This window comes from Leptodactylus fuscus, chromosome 5 (assembly GCF_031893055.1).
Source record: "Leptodactylus fuscus isolate aLepFus1 chromosome 5, aLepFus1.hap2, whole genome shotgun sequence".
NCBI lineage: Eukaryota > Metazoa > Chordata > Amphibia > Anura > Leptodactylidae > Leptodactylus > Leptodactylus fuscus.
In genome coordinates this window covers 34594864-34619066 of record NC_134269.1, presented here as the reverse complement: position 1 = coordinate 34619066, position 24203 = coordinate 34594864, and the positions used below count along the sequence as shown (strand labels likewise).

General features: G+C 44.5%; 1 protein-coding gene across 1 annotated transcript; it reads right to left on the bottom strand.

The window, feature by feature from the left end:
* Positions 1-1100: 1100 nt before the first annotated feature.
* Positions 1101-19386, bottom strand: LOC142202600 (uncharacterized). The gene is made up of 4 exons (XM_075272799.1): positions 19292-19386; positions 8742-10111; positions 8267-8350; positions 1101-6495 (listed from the first exon to the last, which is right to left on the bottom strand). The coding sequence occupies exons 1-4, from the start codon at positions 19359-19361 to the stop codon at positions 6490-6492; spliced, it is 1530 nt and encodes a 509-aa protein (XP_075128900.1). The 5' UTR covers positions 19362-19386; the 3' UTR covers positions 1101-6489.
* Between the last annotated feature and the right edge of the window lie 4817 nt (positions 19387-24203).

The following is a 24203-nucleotide window of genomic DNA, read 5'->3' as shown; positions in this document are numbered from 1 at the left end:
TCATCAATATACGGACTACAGCCCGATTCACACCCCATAAGATCAAGAGGATTACACGAACGTACAGAATAAAGAAATCCAGTCATGAAAGGTGCAAATTCCTCAGGTTTATTTAAAATCAACAAAAATTACATGAATAATCTCACCTTTCCATAATTTAATAAAGCACCATATACATCCCCATATTCCCGACTGGAAATCTGTGGCCTGAGGCGGCACAGAAGCTTTATAGGATTTACATGGGATTTATAGAAACATTGCATTGTTGGTAATCGTTTACACAGCATTTTCCAAAAAAAAAGTATTAAAAAACCCTACAAATAAATATAAAAAACACCAGTAAATATGAGGTGTTGGGCCAAATCTTTATCCAGACAAGCCCTCCATTAGTAAATGTGTGTATTCCCGTGAAATTAAAAGGCCGGAGGACGTTTCTGTATTGCGCCTTTCCTCTGTTATTCCTCCTGGTCAAAACCCGCCTGCCATGACTGACGCAGCTTCCCCCTCCGGAGTCGGCTCAAATGAATGGGCCGACTCCGGAGGGTGCTGCCGCAACAACACGGAAAAAAGTAGCCTGGCGGTGTACATAGACCACCATTGTGAGGGGGCGGATTATGATGTGGATTACGCGCCATAATGCGCCCCCTCTGTGCCCGTGTAATCAGGCCCTTAATTTGTAAACTGACAACTAGGTGTTAACTAGCGAACAGCGAGTAGTACTCAATCGAGTAGGTATTCTATCGAATACTAGGATATTCGAAATACTTGTACTCTATCGAGTACCACTCGCTATTCGAATGGAAAAGTTCGATGCAGAACCAGCATTGATTGGCCGAATACTATACAGTCGGCCAATCAACGCTGGTTCTTCTCCTACCTTTAGAAGTCTTCTCCGTGCAGCTTCCCGCGGCGTCTTCCGGCTCTTCATTCACTCTGCCAGGCATCGGGCCTGGGCAGAGCCGACTGCGCATGTCTGCTTGTAGTGCGGGCATGCGCAGTCGGCTCTGCCCAGGCCCGATGCCTGGCAGAGTGAATTCAGAGCCGGAAGACGCCGCGGAGACGCTGCACAGAGAAGACTTCTCGGAGGATCCAGCCCGACCCTCACTCGTGGACTTGGTAAGTATAATTTGATCGAATGTTGCCTACCCCTGAAACGAGCATTTTCCCCCCATAGACTATAATAGGGTTCGATATTCGATTCGAGTAGTCGAATATTAAGGTGCTACTCGAAACGAATATCGAACATTTTACTGTTCGCTCATCTCTAGTGTTAACCACTGCCCTTTCTAATTGGGTTTGTTGTACCATAGTCTGGCATCAACAGTCAGTGGGGCAGATTTATGAGGGCTGCCCAGTCTTCATGGCCATTGCACTGATGGAGGACGCACCTCATTTACGACAAGACGCACACGCTCTCATATCACGGAAACACAACTTCCAGAAAAGTGGCGAGGCCAGTGAAAAAATGAATTACCCACTGGGTGTAACCAAACCTTTCCAGGAGGAATAACAGATGGACGTCATATAGCAGAATCCTTAAAAGCCCCAGAATTGTTATACATGTATTTACTAAACCAGCCATGTCAGGAGAGATGACGGCCATCTTTACTGCTGTTTTCTAAGAAAATGCTTTCTAAACGTATTGACCAAGTCATTTTCTAACATTTCTCATCTTATCAGTCATTTTGAATCAATTTTTCACTTGAGAAGCACAACGGGGGAGATTTGCTATGCTAAATGCGACAGAATTACGTGAGCGTGGCTTTGGTGGCGACACCATGCGGCATGGATTTTACAGTTTCTACAAAGTGGATGGGATTCTAGCGAATCCCATCCACGCATGGTGGAAAAATATGTGCAGCAGACGCTGCGATTTCCAAAACCGTTGTGGAATGCCGCCACGTTTTGTTTCCGCAGCGGCCCGCTACGGGAGCCTTAGCCTTTGGCAATATTAGTAAATTTGCCCCATTGTTGACACGTAATATTCTGCACAGCACATAAACTTCATGGTCCCTGAGTCTAGTCACTGACAGTGACCCCTACAAGCATGTGGAATTGTCCTTTCATCTAAACACAAGGAAGGCGGCCATTTTGTATCTTACTAGGCCTCATATTTGAACATTACGGCAGACATCCACTGGAGGTGTTGCCCATACCAACCAATTCCAATCCAGCTCTGTGCAGATGAGAAAATGAAACCCATCACCTGATTGGTTGCTATGAGCATTCTCCCATTTTGTGTCTGCACATAGGCCCACTATTCATATGCTTTCCCAAAATGTCCGCCCGTGGAGTATACACGTTAGGGGCACATATTAAATCATAAGCATATTACAAAATCAATTATTACATTGAAGACATTCACATAAATCAGGAAAACTAAAAAAATAAAAAATCATAAAATACAACATCATCCTTAAACATTTAGAAAACGTAATCTTGTGGCAGCTCGGCTTTATAGTGAATGGTAAGAGTCGCTTATAGCAAGCACGTTGTTGTTACAGAATGGCAGGGAGAAAATGGCGCAGGGACTGAAGCCAATATAGGGGGGAATAGGAAATGTTCACAAGCTAACAAAAATGTTTGCAAAAGGGGAGTCTCACTAAGGCTTAGTTCACATCTGCGTCACAACATCCACCTGAAACCAGATTGATGTAAATGGGAGACATGTTATGCTTAAGTTCTCCTGTGGTGGCGCTGTGAAGAGACAGAACACACGTTTCCTTATAGATTGCAGCTGATCGCTAGAGATTCCAGCATGGGGACAGAGGATTTGCATTGTCAAAGTAGGGATTGTCCAAAGTGAAGACAAGCTGACCGTGACATTAAGAAGAATTATATGGAAAACACAAGAAGTTCACAGATATGGCAGACTGATGGGGAAGAGAAAGAAATCTGCAACCAATGTACAGTACAATGCTGGTGCTGCCAAACCCCATACACACAGGGCAGATTCGTTAACCCTACAGCTTGCTTAATATGTCACGTTTTCGGCAGATTTTTCCCTTAAAGGGGTTATCCCGTTTCTAATAGTCATCAATATTAGATCTGTGAGAGTCTGACAGCCAAGACCCCCCCATAGGTTTGTTGGAGACAGCGTGGCACCCGGTAATGTGTACATAATGGGAGGCCATGCTGATCAGCTCCTGTACAATTTGTATCAATGGGTTTTGGTACCGTAGCGCTGCCCAATAGACTTCAATGGGACAGTGCTGCAGTACCAAAACTACTACGCTACTACAAATATTCAGCAACATTACAGGGAACTGCACTGTCCGCAAACAGATCTGTGGGGGGTCTCGGCTGTCAAACCCTCACAGATCTAATATAGGATAGGACACCAATATCAGAAAGTAGATATCCCTTTAAATGAAAAAGCACCCTACTAAGCATTTTGCTACTTCTGTGCTCTGACTTTACATCTCCCAATAGTCCCTGCTGGTTCAATATCTGTACATGACACACTATACGGATATTCCCAAATGTGTATTCTGTATACAAGCAGTGTACAATAGCCTCAAATAGTGGCCATACACATTAGATCTGCTGAATTCCACCAATTCTTTAGGTTTGAAGAAACAGCGATCAGGATATCTAAAGTGTATGGGAATCGTGTGACATGATGAATACATTTCTGCACCATTTTAATAAATACAAGGACCTTTTTTATTACAGGGTGACTATTATGATGGCTTGTTTAAGTGAATATTCAGTGATACATGACACAAGCCTTAGTGAGCATACTAAAGCAATGGGCATGAGTGTATTCCCTATGATAATGACCAGAAAAAATGTGAACGTGTACAAGGCTCAGAATGGGTTAAAAATAGGAAGAAAGAAAAAAAAAAAACCCTACGATACTCACCTCACCAATCCTGTTCCACTGTTTTCCAGGTACCCGGCTGGTCTCTACTTCCTGGCTAACAGGAAATAACTGCTTTGCCAATAGCAAGAAGGAAACCGAGAGTGACGGAAGGATGTGGGAAAGTCGCAACAAGGACAGCAAGAGGGACTATTTCTTCGTTTTTGTGTAACCCATTTTGTAACAAATTTTAACCCCTTTAAGGCTGAGGTCCCACGTTGCAGAAACGCATCTTTTTTTGTTGCCGTTTTTGAGCCAAAGCCAAGAATGGCTACAAAAGGAATGGGAAATATATAGGAAATTCTTAAGCTTCTCCCTTCTGCTCATCCAATCTTATTTTTGGCTCAAAAAACCACAACAAAATCTGCAAGAAAAAAAGCTGCGTTTCCGCAAAATGGGTTTTCAGCCTAAAAACAAATCTGTGGTCCAAAATCAGCTAAAACGAAAATATTAAAAAATAATATATGTATTTGCAGCCATCGTCATCATTCTGGGATTTCCATCTTCACTCACTGAATAAAATCTATTGATCCCTGTTATCAGGAAAAACGCTAAATAATCGATATTAGTGCAAGGTGACAAATGCTGACACCTCCGTCTACCACACGATGAACAGGTATATATGGAACTCTCACTTTTTACATAGTGCAAAACACAATGCTATATACTATTGTTCTAAAGTTACGAGTCAAGGTATTGCTGGACCGCGTTACCCATGATGCCTGATCAGGGAGGTTAAACATCATGGCGGTCAGCGATAACTTACATTGTTCAAATATATTATGCATCATGTATAAGTCTATCCCTCTATACAAAGCGATGGAACATTAATGGGGGCAATCTCTGCCCTATGCAATATAAAGGTACCCAGGTAAGGCAGCGTTCACATCTCTCACAGTTACATTTGACATGTAGTGCGTGCGGCCAAATAATGATTGACACCTTGGTGAACCCCTTTACGAGTCGATGGGAGTGGTCAGGGATCATTGGGATAGGTCTTGTGACGCTGCATTTTCTACTATCAACAGAAACCACAATGTAGATGTGAACAGAGCCTTACACAACTCACAGAGGAAACATTGCACCTGAAAAGGGGTGTTATAAATTTATAAAAGTGCTATTCATTATATAAAGGGCACCTACCATGAGACAGGAGCATGATACGCCGGGCCATCAGCAGGTTGTCACACTTGGGGCTACTGATACTACATATACGTGATCCACAGGTGCTGCAACTTTTTGCAATGATCACTTTTTGCAATGTCAGATCCGTGTGGGGTCCGACTGCGGGACCACAAATAGTGCCTGGTCCCCAATTCCCAGCAGAAATGGAGTCATGCTGTCAATGTGTATCCTGTCTGCAATCCAATTCAGACAGCGTAGGCTGACACCACAAGACTATAGCCATTAGGTTAATATCCGCTGGGACGGGCCAACATCATGGAGGTGCCCAGAATCCTCCTTGGCAGAAGCTGGGTTACCGGCCTCATCCTTTTGTTCTCTGGGATACAGCCCACTGCCATAGGGTTCTGTATGTATGTGCAATGTGATGTGACTGGCCAGTCTTAGAGCTAACCCTACAAGATGGCCATAAAATGCACCTGTCTTCACGGTAGGTACAATTTAAAGAGGTTGCCCAGGGACTGGAATCTTACCTGACTTCCTCCATGCTTAAACTGGACCCGGCTATGGTCAACCAGCCACATAACAGTGGTAATACCTGTGAAAAAGGGAGGTGGAGCGTTTCAGGGATCAGGGCCGGTTGTGATCACATGACCCAGCTCTAAATCTCCGGGTCCTGTATGGACCGCATGGGGGAAGTAAGGTAAATAATAGTGATTGGACAGCCCCTTTAAGGTGCGGAGATATTTTCTGGAAACTAAATGGTTGTAAACAGCAGAATCATACAGAGTTAAATATTCAATAACAAGAGGACGCCATTTTACACACTATATCACAGGATAAATAATGTATACACAGGGTGAGGGGGGTATTTTTCCTTTTCTTAAAACTATACAGCATATTTCTCTACACTAAGCCTCTCCTTAGATCAAGAAATCACCAAATACCAGTCCTTGAGTTGTTCTTTCCAGTATAAGGTGTATATATAGCCTTTTCTTTGTCTCACAATGCTGTATAGCTAATATAGGGGCCGAAAGGTCACCTAAAGGGGCTGTAAGGGTCTCCCTATTAGTTGCCACCCAGCTTTCCTGGAAACGGATAGGATTAAATTAGTATTTGGACCTGTATTTGCTAGCGATTGTGGATCTTTGGAGAAAACCCTTGGCGTCTCATACCTTAAATACAACATCATTCTAGCGCCACCTACTGGGAGATAAAATTACATTTTTCACAGTATTTACTCCAATTTTGCTAAATATTCCCGTCCACACAACCTAGCAATAAATTTGTGAATGTGCAAATACAGCTTAAGAGTGAATAACCACAGACAGCTACTTCCTTTGTCCCCGACAGTCTAGGTGCACGCAGGTGGGTAATCTATAGGACTAGGGTGGCACTGGGTGCTAAATTCACTGGCATTCAGAAGTGGAGTGTTGAGTGAGATCTGTGACAATTTGACATGGCATCTTCCTTGCTGACGGACTGAACTGAAGCCAGCAGATGGATCAAATCTGGAAAATAAAGTAGGAGAGCCATTAGGATTCATGTATATAGTCTCAAAATGTAATACTACACCTCAAGTGTGGGCAAAAGTGGCACCTATGGTGGTCTCTTTCATGTGGTATCTGACTGCAAAGGTCCAGAGCCGATACTGCACGCTCTATAGGCTATAAGGGACTGTTCACACAGCAGAATGGAGAGGAAATGAGGCAGACAATCCTCTATACTGGTGGTCTATCTGGGCCATCTGGTGTCTGGGTGTCCTCGCGTAACCATCGCTCCTAACACCTACGTTAGAATGGCCTCTATGGTGGGCAATTCACCTGAATGACCATCCTGCTTCTTCCAGTGAGATTATAGAGCCCCTCAACTAGGGAAAATGTCTTCAAGCGTGTTATAGAAATTTCTAGCAAACCAAGAGGTGCACTACCCAAAAGTAGCCCCTGACAGCCTTTTCATAGGGCAGTGAGTAAAGTACTTTCACGCCCTCTTGTGGCAAGAATGTCTAATCATATCACACCTGTAATCATTTCTATATCTGCTGAGTTTTGCAGCAATCCAACATTTCTATCCGGATGTGCTATTTGTGTTGTGAGTGAGAGTATTTGTGGCTGCGATATCGTCTGTGGCCACATATCAGTCACCTGAATAAGCCTTTATACAGGTCACGTGGTGGAGATAAACTGGTCATATTAGATTAATGCTGGTCAACTAGCCAACATGTACGAGAAGACAAGGGATACAAGGCTTGGGCATTTGGATTTCAGCTCTGTCCTCAGGAGGATAAGATTCCTGGACAACCCCTTTAAGTAAAGGGAGGCTGTTTCCAGTGCCGCTGTCCAGTCCAGTGCATGCTAGGACTTGTGCCGTCGGACGTCCTTGTTGCACGTGACTACTGAAGCCATATGATGGCCTTAGAGGCCTAAGGAATCAGTGGGGCATGTTAATAACATCATCAATTCCTTTCACGTGATTGGACGGTGGACACGGGAGTGCTAGGGACGGGTGAGTGATTTATGTTTCACCTTTCCTGGCCTCCAGCCCAAGTACTGAGATTCCTGGACAACCCCTAAAAACCCTAGGTAGACCCTAACCGAGGCTTAAAAGGCTATTCTGGTAACACAAAGGTACCAAAATTAGTTGGTTGGTGGAAGGGCCTGGCCACTGGGACTACTACTGGTCATACGGTAGGAAATAGGTTGTCACCCCAGTTCTGAATGGAGTCACAGGTCGAGTAGCGAGTGCAGTTGCGTTAATTTCAACAGGGCCACCAGAGATAGCCAAGTGAGGTTTTGGCATCAAATGCAGTCCCATTAAAATAGAGTGAAGGGAACTGCTTGTTGGTGCCACCCAATTTCTTGTGATTGGTTGTCCCCTCCACCGATCATGAAATGCCCTTAGTGTTACCGGAAGACGCCATGAAACTGTATACACTTCAGATAGCTGTGACCATATAACTAACAGCTATCTCTTGTGACCCCCTACAGACATGAATGCTCAGCTTGGCCTAGTGTTCATTTTGACATGCAAGAATAGAGGAAGATCAGCATCTCTCCGTATTCTTAAAATTTTACTTTTAATCCATAATTCGAGTAATAAAAATTACAAACAGAGAAAAAAGTGCAAGAAAAGATTGGGAAAAAAATATGCTGTATGTTCCTTGGTCACGCTATGACTGAATAGACATCGGCAGAGGACAAAAATAAGCTCTGGGCACAGGTGAGCATGTTTTTATTATTTTACACCTCCCCCCTCTGCATACTACATTCATGTCATCCTCACCTTATGCTCCAGTCTCTGGTACTCCCCTGAGTTTGGCCGCCTACCACCTCGGGAGCGTCTTCCTTCAAGTGCAAAAGCAATGATCTGAGAACGGCAGGAAAACAATCTCAAGTTACTCACTGAAGGGATGAAGCAGTATCATTTGTTTCTCAAACATTGCAAAGGGTTTTCCGGTCTTTTGATATTGGAGAGTTATCATTAGGATAAGTTATCAGTATCATATTGGTGGCAGTCCGACACCTGGCACCCCCACTGATCAGCTGCTGTCAGCGCCAGAACGACGTAGAGGTTGGAGTCATAAGTAGACGACTCTGTCCACTGTGTAGTGGCTGTGCTAGGGTACATCAACACCATCGATGCCTCCAGTCTGCGCCAGTCACTACAGCGATGCCTCTAGTCTGGGCCTGTCACTTGCCCATTTAGAATACAATACAATACAATTTCAACCCAACACCCTCACTGTATTCTTACTTACCTTGCGTTTGTTGTGGTACGCTACGTACAGAACTGCGACAAGGATGGCCGAGGTAACGAGATAAGCAAAGAAATGGCTGCTTTCTGACTCCTCTTGGTAAACATTGTTGTCTTTATTTCCTGGTTGAAATTTTTCTTGTTGCTCCTGTAATTCTACACCACCTTCATTATTATCCCCATCATTCATACTGAGGTCTTCATTGTCTTCAGTATCATCTTGTCTTATACCTTCATCATCCTCTTCATCTTCTTTTAGAGGTGATTGGTCATTATCCGGCACATCAAGATCTTCCTTCGACTTCTTATCATTTGCTTCATCATCTTCCTTAGGCAGTGGCTCCTGCTCTTTAGAAGTTAGATCCTCCTGGGGCTTCTCCTCTTTAGGAGGTAGCTCCTCTTTGGGCATCTCCTCTTTAGGAGGTAGCTCCTCTTTGGGCTTCTCCTCTTTAGGAGGTAGCTCCTCTTTAGGAGGTAGCTCCTCTTTGGGCTTCTCCTCTTTAGGAGGTAGCTCCTTCTTGGGATTCTGCTCTTTAGGAGGTAGCTCCTCCTTGGGCTTCACTTCCTCAGGATGTAGCTCCTCCTTGGGCTTCAGTTCCTCAGGATGTAGCTCCTCCTTGGGCTTCACTTCCTTAGGATGTAGCTCCTCCTTGGGCTTCACTTCCTTAGGATGTAGCTCCTCCTTGGGCTTCTGCTCTTTAGGAGGTAGCTCCTCCTGGGGTTTCTGCTCTTTAGGAGGTAGCTCTTCCTGGGGCTTCTGCCCTTTAGGAGGTAGCTCCTCCTGGGGCTTCTGCCCTTTAGGAGGTAGCTCCTCCTGGGGCTTCTGCTCTTTAGGAGGTAGCTCCTCCTGGGGCTTCTGCTCTTTAGGAGGTAGCTCCTCCTTGGGCTTCTGTTCTTTAGGAAGTAGCCCCTCCAGGGGTTTCTGCTCTTTAGGTGATAGCTCCTCCTGGGGCTTCTGCTCTTCAGGCGATAGCTCCTGCTGGGGCTTTATTACGTTAAGATCTTCCTTCTCCTTGGGCTTCTCTATTTTAGGTGGTAGCTCATCTTGTGTTCTCTTCTCTCCAGGCTCTGCCTTTACAGAGAGCTTCGACTCTACCGGTTGCTCTTGGTGCTTGTTCTCTGCAGGCAGGCCACCACCCTCAGACTCTTTTTTTCCAGGTTGCCTCTGCTCATTTGTCTTCTCCTCTTCAGTCTTACCGTCCTGCAGAGTTTTTTCTGTGTTAGATTTTCCTGAGTTAGCCTGGCCATTGGGCTGGGAGTTCTCGGACTGCCCTGGAGGGGGATTCTTCGCACCACTCTTCAGACTGGCATCCTGTGGGACTGACTGGGCCAAGTTTCCATCCTGTTCTTGTTCATTTGAATCTATAGGTACAGCTGTAAAGTAAAAAAAAATAAAAAATAAAAAAAAAAATTATGAAGCTTCTTTGTAATAAAACCATGATATTCTAAGTTGTATCAATATAATCTCCTCTAAAAACATCAGCTGCATTCATACAATATGTGATGCGACAACTATAACATTTATGATCTTTATAAGTTCAAACATTAAAGGGGCTGTCCAGGATAACCCGTTTCTGACAAGGCGGCCAGGGAAGAAAGCAAAAATAAAAACCATATTCACCAGTCCCTCCCACCTGTTGCTCCTGGGGTTTTGTTTTGGCAGAATTCCGCACATGTGACTGCTGAGGCCAATCACCGGCCTAAGGAAAGGACATGGGGTGCAAAAGGTCACAGGTGGCGTATGAGAGTGATGTCTTGGTTCCTTTACTTAGTCCGCTGATTGGTCTATGGGGTCACGTGGCGGGAGACACGAGAGTACTGGGGAGAGTTATGCTTTTATTTATTTTACCTTCCCTGGCCTCCTTGCCGAAAATGGATTATCCTGGACATTCCCTTTACCATACAGCACGGAGGACAAACGCAAGTGATTTCTTAAAGGGGTATTGCCATCTTGTGGCATAAATCCCACCTCTAAGATCCACACCTGAGGATTTCCCCCAATCCGTGTTCCTCTTGGTGAAGGGGCCACGCAGGTTGCACATTAACTTCTATGGGTGTTCCCAAAAACAGTTGAGCCCACAAAAGGCTTACCCAAATGGTCACTGACTTTTCAGTCAATTTAAGTCATATTTAATACAGCATGTGATTCCTGACCAAAAGGTAAGGTACTTTATTTAAACAGGCTGCTGCCAGTAGGTGTCTCCCTTCCAACTAATTTGCTGTTCACTCCTTGTCGCTAGGAAATTTCCTTCCTTAGTTACCTTTAAAATCAAGAAGGGTCCACAGTGTGGAGGGGGAAAGGCTGATTTTCTATAACCAGTGAATGAAGAGGGGAGGAGCTGGTTCTCTTCACAGCCTCTACATGTCTACACACAGCAGGCACTGAGAGGATTCTGCTGCAGCTTCTAAAATATAAGGACAGTGTATGTACTTCTATATACTTTTCACTAGCTGTTTGTGTTATTTCTTATGGGATTTTAGTCATAGACAGCAAGGAGCTTTTTTTTTTTTTTTTTTTTTACTGTGCTCACAGAAAAAAAACAAAAAAACGCTATAGCCTCAAAACTGTGCTAGCTGTCTATGGGGCTGTGGGACCAGGGCCAAAACTCAGGACAGATCATATTCCTGTTTGTTTTGTGACTCATGCTCTCTACATATAATGAATGTTGCTGTGGAGGGCATGGATGGCATCCAGTGCTGTTATGTAGCTTCATAAGGGTGCCACATCGACTCCTGAGGAAAGTTTAGGCAGGAGAAATGCATTGGAAATTAAAATTTTTGTGTCCTGATTAGTGTTGAGCGAATAGTACTCGAATCCTAGATTCAAATACCTCCGCTCCCATAGGAATGAATGGGAGCGGCTGATCGCGAAGGGGTTAAGCGCCGGCCGCTCCCATTCAATCCTATGGCGCGAGGCATTCGAAACTAGAGTTTCGAATACTATTCGCTCATCTCTAGTCCTGATCACTCTGCTGCTAATTTTCTCTCCCTTGAGTTTAATCCCTCAAAAAAAATTTTTTTTATTACCTTAGATGTTATAAGAGCATTCCTTTTATCTAAATGTTCAGTGATGGCTCTTTAAATTGGAGTTTATTGATCCTGTAGTAGACTCCCTCAATATCTGAATATTTGAACCTATTTATGGATATGTGGCCTAAGGTAGAGTTCAGATCTGCATTGGAGTCTCCGTAAGAGACTCCACCGCAAATTCCACCTAAAATTGGTGGAGAGAAAAACCTTGTAAGGAGGACTTTTCTCTGTCTGTTTCAGTATAAAACCTGGTGGCCCCAACATAGTCTATGGGCACTTTGGGTAACCGCTTTTTTAGCGGACAGGCTCTCCATCTTTTGGGTCCCCATGCGGACCTGAACGACAGAGACCTGAACATTAGAGTGAACCTAGTGTAAGGGCGGGTTCACACCAGCGCCTGGTCTCAGCTTTCAGGTTTCCATTCAAATGAAAGGGTTTGAAAAGTGACTGCCGGTTTCCATCTCCTGTCCAGTTTCTTGGGCAGAAGACGGAAACCTGAAATCGGAGACCGGGCGCAGGTGTGACCCCGCCCTAAGGCTGTTTTCACACAAACAACCCGTCTTGTTGTGATACACGAAACACAGGCAGCACATGAACGATGTCCGAGACAAGTAGAGAAAAAATACTCAAAAGAACTACTTTTTTCTCACAAAAAATAAATAAATAAATAAAAATGTGTGAATAGCTCCAATAGCTATAAAGGCTAGTTCACACGCGGGCAGGTGGGGCAGATTTTGGCACCGGGAGTGACGCGGGGAGCCGCGTCAGTCTCGGCTCAAAACCTGCCTGCCACGACCGTCGCGGCTTCCCCTTCCGGAGTTGGCTCAAATGAATGGGCCGATACCAGAGGAAAGAAAGGGCAGCTCACTAGTGGTCTCCATAGACTACCATTGTATGATGGCGAATTTTGAGGCGAAATCCGCTGTCAAAATCCGCCTCCATGCCCCCGTGTGAACTAGCCCTAATTTGGCCGTGTGCTGTCCTTTTTTCCACCGACCCTTGCACCGTTTCTTTCTAGTTGTCTTCACCATGCATGTAATGATTTTTTGCTTAGTGTCTCTCAGTCCGTGAAAAACCCCCCAAAAAACGGAAGTGTAAATGACTCCACGCTGTGCGTCTTTTCACCGACAACATTTGGACAGAAAAACGGTTCACATAAAAGGGCCCATATTGTTGTCAGAATTTTATTTTTGGCTCATAAACAAATGGGTAGTAACAAGCTGCCTTGTAAATAAGGTGAATCAGCGGTGTACACCTCTCATAGTGATTTATCACCTACATTTACATACATACATATCTGTCATAACCTAAAACATATGGGTCATGGCTGAGATGTCATTATTTACAGAAGCAGTAAAGATCCACTAGATCATTAATAAGCCAGTGACTGACAGCCTAACCTTGCCAATACCGTTCCTAAGCACTACTATCGAATGATTTAAGTTATCTTAAAGTGTACCTCCAATACCCCCCTGCCCATGATTGTGTCAGGGAGTGTTTGGTAGCCATTTTTGTAATATACTTTATTACCCTAATTTTTTTTAAAGTTATTATTATAAATGTAAGGGTTAACAATATGTTCAGAAAGCGCTGACAGGATGTAGCCTTGGTCGGAAAACAGACACATTAGAACATTTTGGTTCCTGAAGCAATTTGTATTTTGTCGTAAGATGTTTTGCGCAACAAGCTAGTTTGAACTAGAGTGTATAGCGGAACTATGTAACCATACTTGGACATTGTATCATGTGACTACTTATGCTATAAAAACCTGTCCTTTTGCTTTAATAAATTGAAGCATACTGAAGATGATACCATGGTGTCAGTCTGTATGTTTCCTGAGCTCGTAAACTTCTTCCTGATCAATCAGAACTACGACAACATAACTCAGGGGGTCTTGAGCCACTAACATAAAACAGGCTGTAAGATTCTCCTTAGCCATCCTCTAAGGCTGTGGTCACACTAGTGTTCATGGACCGTTTGAGGACTCTGCCCCCAATCCCGCTTGAAATACGTGGCAGGTATTCTCGCTCTATGCCGATTTTGGGTGGAAACCTGGAAGAATGCAGATTTCCATGGGAAACTGCTTTTTATGGGGATAGTGTTTACATATTCACTAGTGTGAACCTAATAGAACTGAGCTGTTACTAAGGAAAGTCTGTACACAGTTATATTGTTTATATACACAACTGAAGAATTTACCAAAGGGGGATGGTCCCTTCAAGTGACTGTATCTTTGGTTGTATACCACCTAGAAAAATAGTTCTTGTATCTTAAGAAAGCTGAGATTCTTAAGAACTAGCTATAACATTCATATCATTAGTGGAAACCACAGTCGGAAATTTCAACTTAACCCCTCAGCGACCTTTGACGTAGTATTACGTCATGGGTCGCATGGGGATGAATGGAGCGAGCTCAGGAGCTGAGCTCGCTCCATACAGGGCAGATGCCGGCTGTATAATACAGCCAAGACCTGCCGCTAACAGCAGCGGTCGGTGCCCGCACGATCGCTGCTGTTAACCCTTTACAACTTAACGCAGCGTGTAAACTGTGCAGGCGGCACGGGCGCCGCCATTTTCCGCCGATCGCCGCCCTCTTGAATGTCACCAGAAAGCGGCGATCAGTTGCTATGACAGCCGGAAGCCTATTGAAGGCTTCCAGGCTTGTCATAGCATTGGTTCTATTGCACAATGCCAGAGGCATCGTCTAATAGAACTGCTGTGATTTTGCTATTCACTGCAATATAGTAGTATTGCAGTGAATAGTATGAGCAATCAGACCCTCTAGGTTTCAAGGTACCTAAGGGGTTTGATCCTAAATGTAAAAGAAGAAAAAAAAAGTTTTTAAAAGTATTAAAAAAAAATAAAAAATAAAAATATAAAAGTTCAAATCACCCCCCTTTCCCTAGATCAGATATAAAAGTAAATAAAGAACATTAAACATCAACATATTAGGTATCCCCGCGCTCCAAAATGCCCGAACTATTAAAATATTAAAACATTTATCCCATACTATGAACGGCGTAGCGGAAAAAAAAAAAATAGCCAAATAGTGTTTTTTTTCAACACTTTGCTTCCTATAAAAAATTGAATAAAAAGTGATCAAACCATCAGATCTTTCCCCAAATGGTGTCAATAGAAACGTCATTTTGTCCCGCATAAAAACACACCGCACCCAGCTCCATACATGGAAATATGAAAAAGTTACCGGTGTCAGAACATGATGACAATTTTTTTTTCTATCAGCAAAGTTTTTCATTTTTTAAAAAGTATCAAATAATTAAAACCACTATATAAATGTGGTATCACCGTGTTCGTACTGACCCGCAGAACACAGGTAACATGTCATTTGTACCAAACAGTGAACGCTGTAAAAATTAAACCCGTATGAAAATGGCGCAAATGCATTTTTTCTCCAATTGCACCTCATTCTGAATTTTTTTCCAGCTTCCCAGTACATTGCACAGCCTATTGAATGGTGCCATTACAAAGTATAATTTGTCCCGCAAACAATAAGCCATCATGTGACTCTGTGCACTGAAAAATGAAAAAGTTATGGCTCTTGAAATGTGAGGAGGGAAAAACGAAAATGCGAAACCAAAAAAATGGCCTGGTCCTTAAGGGGTTAATATGCAGCAGTTTCTTCAGGCTGCATTTAAAAATCTCAGATTATTTGACAGCTAGTACTTTAATCTCAGCTTTGTTATGATACCAGAACTATTATTCTCGGTGGTATATAACCAAAGATAGAGCCACTTGAAGTGACCGTCCCCCTTTGGTAAATGCTTTATCTCTATGTACTACATTGAGTTCTGTGCATGGACAGAGTCTTTACCATTGCTTAGTTCTATCACTGCTTACAGGAACTGTACTGCCTGTCTTCTATTACAGGGAAGTGTGATAGGTTAGTAAAGTATATTGCAAAACCAGTCACCACAAACCCTCCAACAAAATGGCGAAAAAAGGGAACGAAATGAGAGTTACACTTTAGGAGACCCCAGTCTCACGTAGAGATGAGCGAACACTGTTCGGATCAGCCGATCCGAACAGCACACTCCCATAGAAATGAATGGAAGCACCTGTGACGCCGACTTTGCCGGTGGCCGGCGTCACAGGTGCTTCCATTCATTTCTATGGGAGCGTGCTGTTCAGATCGGCTGATCTGAACTCACGCTGCGACCTTTTCCACAAAGTGAGGATGGGATTCGCATGAATCCACTTTGCCTGCACTGTACAACACCGCGGCGTTTCCGGTCTGTGGGGCCCTGGCCTCAATCGGTACACAATATTGGCAGGCTCCCTATACCTGCCTCTGCCTTAGGACTTACTTTCAGGTCGCTGTGCTTTCTGTCGGCCCCTAGAATTGATTCATGAAAAAAGACAAATATCTGCACCCGCTCATTAAAATCAATGGGCTCATATGTAATACATGGTTAACGTGGCCATCATACGTCCTGTATAAAAGCCTTACCCTACCTTCACACAGTGCAGTTTTGAAGCAGTTTATTGTTTATCTAGAAGCAGGAGAAAATGAAGTGTAACTGGAAATTTTAGGAGTCTCACTTCAAAATGCAAAGTGCAAACTGGGTCATAGGGAGTGTTCGAGATCCTCCTGAGAAACGGAAGAAGCTTCTTCTTTACTAACCTCACCGACAACAAATGTTAACTACCAGAGGAGGACGTGGCATGCTTCACATTGTTCGGAGGATTTCAGACATTTCAGTTATCTACTTTCTTTCTCTTGTGGAAGACCTGCAAAGTGGTCACATATGGAGGGAGTAAATGTCCCCAAATAGATATTTAACTCCTATAAGAAATATATGATCTTGTTACCAATGGGGTCCCCAGGGAAATCCTGTATACAGTGGATAAGTGTCATTAGTAGGAAAACCTCACACGGGAGTTTTTTGGACTGGACTTTGAGGCGGAGACCACTTCAGAATCCAATCCAAAAGACAGCTAGCCATGACAGGATTCCGGTGCAGGGCACAGACATCCAGTTACGGCATCCTGCTCCGGATTTGGCCCAAATGAATGCGCCTAGTCGGGAGTGTCGCGAGGTGGAAGTCCGCAGCTGAATCAGCCGCAGAATCCACCTGAAGAAAGGGCAGCTCGCTTCCATGAGCTGGAAAAGGAAATGACCTGCTCCCATTGAAGTGAATGGGAGGCGTTTTTTTGAGCCGGATTTTGACGCAGATTCCACGTCAAAATCTGGACCAAAAAGCCCCGTCTGAACCCGGCCTAAGGCCGTCACCAGTTCAGTCACTGACATAAAAAAAAAACAACAATTCATTGTATATTGGAGGTATGCTGTAGTGAAAGGAAAAAATGTTTTTTACCGTGTTAAGCAGTGGATATGGAATATAAAAGAAAAAAAAAACGTGAGTCTTCAGTAGTTGATACCTTTTTTAATGGCTAACTGACGCTGGGTTCACACCTGTGTTCGGGTCTCCGTTCTGTGGTTTCCGTCTTCTGCATGCAAGAAGACGGAAACCACAGAGCGGGTCTGGCGGTGAGCGTTTTATGCTCTCCGCCGCGAAACCGGTTTTTAAAATCCGGACACAGAATACTGCATATCCGACTCTGTGTCCGGATTAAAAAACCCGGTTTCACGGCGAAGAGCATAAAACGCTCATGGCCAGACAGCTTTCTCACCCACTCAAATGAATGAGTATGAAAGAGTCCTGCAGGTTTCCGTCTCCTGCCTCTGTTTTGTGCAGAAAACGGAAACCTGCAGTATGGAGACCGGGCGCAGATGTGAACGAGCCCTAATAATGATGACAGATGACAAGCTTTCAGGATATCTCAGATCCCTATAGCCTGAGGAAGACGAAGGGATCTGAGATATCCTGAAAGCTTGTCATCATTATTAGTTCGCCATTAAAAAAAAGTATCAACTACTGAAGACTCAAGGTTTTTTCTTTTATATGCTCTAGTGAAGACATACAATGGGATGTATCACCCATAGGCTCTCGTGCTCAGCCCAGTATAGCGTTCTTACCAGAGGCCACTATATATAGGAAAGTGCAGCATATTACACCAGTCATCGTACTACATGTGACTTTACAGTGGGGTCACACAATACACAATAGATACAGATGGTGCCCCATGTAAAAATAATGGTATAAGATTTCTTCCATTATGTCTTTTAGGCTGGGGCACCACATTACGGAAACGCAGCTTTTTTTTTTTTTTTTTGCGTTTTTTTTTTGAGCCAAAGCCAGGACTAGGTTGACCAGAAGGTAGAAATATAAGAGCTTTCTATAGATTGCCCATTCCATTTGTAGCCACTTAGTTTTGGCTCAAAAATCCGCAACAAAAAAAGTTGCGTTTCGGCAACCTGGGGCCTCAGCCTTACTTTTCTGACATAAAGTCGCACATTCCGGACTTTATCTTCTTTTACAAAAGTAAACTAGCTTAGCAGAAGAAAGCGTCCATTATATTGTATACATGGGAAACGACGCAAACCACAGGGGCGCCGTAAATATCCAATATTCTCATCCTATGACAGATGAGACCCAATAACAATAGTATAAACATAGCCTTAGACTAAAAGAGTCTATCACCCTCAAAGGGCTTAGGATTTATTATGGGACAGACATTGGGGGATCTACTGATCACTAGAAGAGAGCGGGATCTAGTGTGCAGAGCGGGATCTAGTGTGCAGAGCGGGATCTAGTGTGCAGAGCGGGATCTAGTGTGCAGAGCGGGATCTAGTGTGCAGAGCGGGATCTAGTGTGCAGAGCGGGATCTAGTGTGCAGAGCGGGATCTAGTGTGCAGAGCGGGATCTAGTGTGCAGAGCGGGATCTAGTGTGCAGAGCGGGATCTAGTGTGCAGAGCGGGATCTAGTGTGCAGAGCGGGATCTAGTGTGCAGAGCGGGATCTAGTGTGCAGAGCGGGATCTAGTGTGCAGAGCGGGATCTAGTGTGCAGAGCGGGATCTAGTGTGCAGAGCGGGATCTAGTGTGCAGAGCGGGATCTAGTGTGCAGAGCGGGATCTAGTGTGCAGAGCGGGATCTAGTGTGCAGAGCGGGATCTAGTGTGCAGAGCGGGATCTAGTGTGCAGAGCGGGATCTAGTGTGCAGAGCGGGATCTAGTGTGCAGAGCGGGATCTAGTGTGCAGAGCGGGATCTAGTGTGCAGAGCGGGATCTAGTGTGCAGAGCGGGATCTAGTGTGCAGAGCGGGATCTAGTGTGCAGAGCGGGATCTAGTGTGCAGAGCGGGATCTACCATCAGCCGAGCGCCTCTCCACAGCCCAATGCTGCAAAGTGTATCCCAGACATAGAGTATGGCCCTACCCCCACATAGATAAGGCCACATAGGACATGACTAGGCCAATACAATCTGTATGACATGAGCTATAAGCAGTATCTGCCCGGGGTATCACAGGGCAGGCTCTGGGGTTACAGCAGTGACAGGTGGAAGGACCACAGACCACAGGTGCCCACATACAAAGTACCAGTCCCGCAGCCTCCACGCATCCGCACAGCCTGACACCTCAGTCACATATACACGTGTTACTTCTCACCCCCGCCCGGAGACACGGCAGCCACCAGCAACCCGGCCAGGAGCAGAGCACGACACACACCGGGAGCCATCACTGGAGAAGCTTCTATGTGACACTTCCGCTCAAACATCCGGCTTCCGGTACAACACGCCGCCACGTTGGTCCACCCCGGGGGGAGGGAGGAACTGAGAGGGGGATAAAGATGGCCGCTGTGAGCAGTGATGTCAGGCGCCATCTAGTGGTGGAGTGTCAGAAATAGGCGATGCTACACTTATTACCACAAAATATGAATTATTTTATGATTTATCATGATGTATATTATATTATATACATATATATTTCTTTTTTTTCTGTTACAAAACTGCAAATCCCAGCATGCTCTCAGAGGGCTGTAGGGCATGCTGGGAATGGTAGTGTTTCAGTTGTAAAGGCGCACTTTGGGGTGTAAGGGGTTTGGGGGTCCATTTACAAGTATAAAGACCTACAGAGGTATATAGTATCCATTAGTAAAACATACAGCACAATATACTAGTCTTACCAGATGCCACTGTATGGGATAGAGCAGGGGTAGGGAACCTTGGCTCTCCAGCTACAACTCCCATCATGCTCCATTCACTTCCATCAGAGTTCCATGAACAGTAGAACAAGTATGCATGCTGGGAGTTGTAGTTTTGTAACAGCTGGAGAGCCAAGGTTCCTCCTTATTCCTGGGATAGCGTAACAGATTATGCCATAGTTCTCAGACGTCCCAGATCCAGCGGGACAGTCCCAGATTTCAGGGGTTGTCCCTGTGACCCATGAGGGCTCTTCTTGTCCTACTATACGCCTCCTTCTCACGCCTATCACTGCACACAATCCTATATGAATACATAGCAGCATGACCTCCCAAGTGAGATAGTCCCTACTTTAGACCCAGTGGCGTAACTACCACCATAGCAGCGGTAGCAGCTGCCACAGGGCCCGGGACATTAGGGGCCCGGTGACAGCTGCTACCGCTGCTATCATTATGCTCGGAGGTCTTTTCGGACCCCTGAGTATAATGATCGGGGCCCCCTGTTGGTGGAATACTTTCCACCAACAGGGGGCCCCGAAGCTGCAGCAACGGCTGAGACACAGGAGCTGCAGGTCTGGCTCCTGTCAGCGCTTCAGATGCTCCCCCTCTCTCCCCCCCCCCTTTCTCTGCTGTCCTCTGCCCACCAATGAGAGGAGGAGGCGGGGCTTATCCCTGCCGAGCTCCTGCCGTCCTGCACTGGAGGAATAAGGAAAATGAAACTGAAGCTACACAGGTACGTACTGGGGTTACTTATTAATATCAGGCATATGGGGTGATTACTTGTGTTTTAGTAACTCCATGTGCCTCATATTAATAGCAGTTAACCCCATCATCTCCCTGACATTAACCCCTGTGTGCCTCACCATAAGAGTTACTGATGTGTGAGACATTTGGGGGTAATAATAATGAAGATACTTTATTATTACCTCCACGTCTCTCACATATCAGTAACCCTTATGGTGAGGCACACAGGGGTTAATGTCAGGGAGATGATGGGGTTAACTGCTATTAATATGAGGCACATGGAGTTACTAAATTGTAATGCACAGGACCAGATTTTTTTTTATCCACAATTTGTCCTGGTATAGCGGTCAGCGGGTGACAGTATTTAGTCCTGTAGGGGCCACTAAGGGACATAATACTGTGTGCAGGGGCCACTATTGGGTATAATACTGTGTGCAGGGGCCACTATTGGGTATAATACTGTGTGCAGGGGCCACTATTGGGTATAATACTGTGTGCAGGGGCCACTATTGGGTATAATACTGTGTGCAGCGGCCACTATTGGGTATAATACTGTGTGCAGGGGCCACTATTGGGTATAATACTGTGTGCAGGGGCCACTATTGGGTATAATACTGTGTGCAGGGGCCACTATGGAACATAATAGAGCGCGCAGGAATGCGTAAGAGGGACTCGGTTGAGATCTTCGGTGTCGGGGGGCCCCCATGTCAAAAGTTTGCCACGGGGCCCCGCCATTCCTAGTTACGCCACTGTTTAGACCCAAGTCCCTTTTTGCTCCTTAAAGGGGTTGTCCATAAATTCTTGAAAATTCATGAATGGCCCTGATGGGTGTAAAAGAGAAAAAAAGGCTGATTGGTCTTAGTGCAGGTGAGTCTCCCTATATCGAACTAGTTGAGCCCCAACATGTAAGGGAAAGGGGACCTGGATAGGGACAGGTGAGTATGCCTTATTTTGCTTTTCGCAATACATAAGCATCAATTACTCATCACTCGATAAAACTAACAGACTTATCTTTGCTCAAAGTATTAAAAAAAACAGGATGTGGAAGACATTTGTGGTTACAAAGTGTGGATGAGCTTGTACATCATAGAGAAGATGTGTCCTCAGATAATGCACCTGCAAAAGTGAAACACTCCAACATATATAAAACATCTGATCTGAAAATAGAGACAATATGGTGCATTACAAGGGTCCATTACATCTACTGTGGCCCAACTGAGTTTTCTATCATTCACAATCAACCCCCTTAAAGTTATTGTCCAGGATAGCCACTTTTTTAATATCAGGCCGGTGAAAAAAAATACCATACTCACTTGTTCCTGGTGCTCCGGTGTCTCCAACGCGGTTCAGTCCTACTGGTGTTCTCTTCCAGGGAAAGTCACCACCATATGTGACCACCGAGGCCAGTCAGTGGGCTAAGGAAAGCAGCCAAATGGTCCTGGCTATCATCGTGTACCTTTGTTACTCCATCCATTATCAGAGTATATCAGGGCGTCATTATATAGTTATATACTGTCCTAGAAATACAAGAAATAACTTTCAACAACAGGGTTAAAAGGGTATTCCAATTTCAAGGTACGTTTACACATTGAGGTTTTTGCATGCAGTTTTTGAAGTCAAAATCAGAATTCGAAAATTCGAATAAATTTGTCATTTATACTTTCCTTTAATGATCCACTCCGGATTTTGGTTTTAAAAACTGCATGCAAAAACCTCAACATGTAAATGGACTCTTAAAGGGAACTTCTGGGCATATTAGACTGATGACCTATCTTTTGGATAAGGCCCTTTCCAGACGACCATGTTTTTTCCCAGATAGTACACTATTGACCCAGGCAGATTCCATGTGCAGGTCAACAGTCCCAGCCACAAAACTTAAGACAGTTCCTATTCCTGTCTGGTTTTGGGACTGTGCTTTAACGGCTCCTATTCATTGAATGAACGGCGCGGCAGAAGCACAACTGTATGACATCTGTGTGCCACCCATGCCCTGGCCATGCCATTTAATCATGGCCAGCGGTTAGGCCACGGTCATCTGCAAAGGGCCTAAGTCATTAATATCAGATTGTCAGGGTTCCGACCCAAGACTGCAGCTCAGCTCCCATACAAGTGTATAAACTACACCAGGGGTAGGGAACCTTCGGCTCTCCAGCTGCGAAGAAACTACAACTCCCAACATGCTCCATTCATTTCCATGGGAGTTCCAAGAACAGCAGAGCAAGTATGCATGCTGGGAGTTGTAGTTTTGCAACAGCTGGAGAGCCGTACGTTCCCTACCCCTGAACTACACTAACTCAGCAAAGGCACTACACAGGGAACAATGCTATCTGCTTCCATCTGTTCTCTGTATAGTGGCTGCTGGCAACAACTAATTAGCTGGGGTTCGGGGTGTAGGACCTCAGCCAATTTGGTATTGATGAGCTTTCTTAAAGGGGTTGTCCCGGCAAAAATGGACAACCCTTTTAATGATTAAATCATCTGGGGGCAGTGAGAGAAAAAAAATAGAGCATACTCACCTGTCCTCGTAAGTGACAGATAGTGACATTGCAGGTCCTTCACTGATTGGCCTCAGCGGTCATGTGAAAAAAAGTAAATAAATAAATACATACATTTTATTATTATAAAAATGTTATTTATTATATACAAAATCTATCTTACCTTCTCCACTACTTTGTAATATACCTACAATGAAGCCAGTAGCACCACACTATGAGGTCCTTGGGTCTTTGGTTTCAATCAGGTATCTTTAAAATAATGGATGTCCTCATTTACATAATGGTTCCTTAGTGAATTCTGGACATCTGGTCTTTTCCTCATGGTCTTCTAAAGGCTCAAGAACACGGCTTGGTCTGACAATATTATTGAAATGTTGTCTAACCCCCCCAAAAAACAGCGTTCTCCGTACCCCTCCATACCCCAACTAACTCCTGATCACCCATGACAGAACTGTCTTAAGGATGAGGAAAATTAATTACCAGTAAATGTAAAATTTACATAAGGATGTGCTAAGATTAAAAAAATTAATAAATAAAAATCCAGCCTCCTCCCTGCCCCTTAATATCTGTCCACTACTCTTTCCTGTTCACCTGTGACAGACCTGTCATTAGGACCCTTGCACACGACTGTGGTGTGCCACAGCCATGGTAAGTCATAGGCTGAAGTCAATCGGACGTCAGGAACATTCATGGGGAGGGGGGAAGGTTCTTGAGCCCTATTTTCTGCTCTTTTTTCCATTGGCTCAAACAATGGGTACATTGAAACGCTTAGGGGGATTTTTAAAATATACGGTCACAAACAGGGCCTTATAAATATGTGGGGCAGAGAGGGTGCATTGTTACTATAAGGGGAATATTAATCTATAAGGGCACACACAAGGTATTATAATTATATGGAGCACAAAGGGAGATTATTATTAATCTATGGGGAACAGAGAGGGAATATTAATATATGGGAGTCACAAATAGGACCTTTTGGGGGCATGTAACATCTAGAGGAACATTATTTCTATATGGGTGAACAGTGCAGCATTAATACTTTACGGGGTACAAAGGGGCAAATTTTGCTGCATGCATAGCTCCAGCATTTTGCATCCAGGGGCTTCCACCTTAAAGGGGCTCTATCAGCAAAATCATGCTG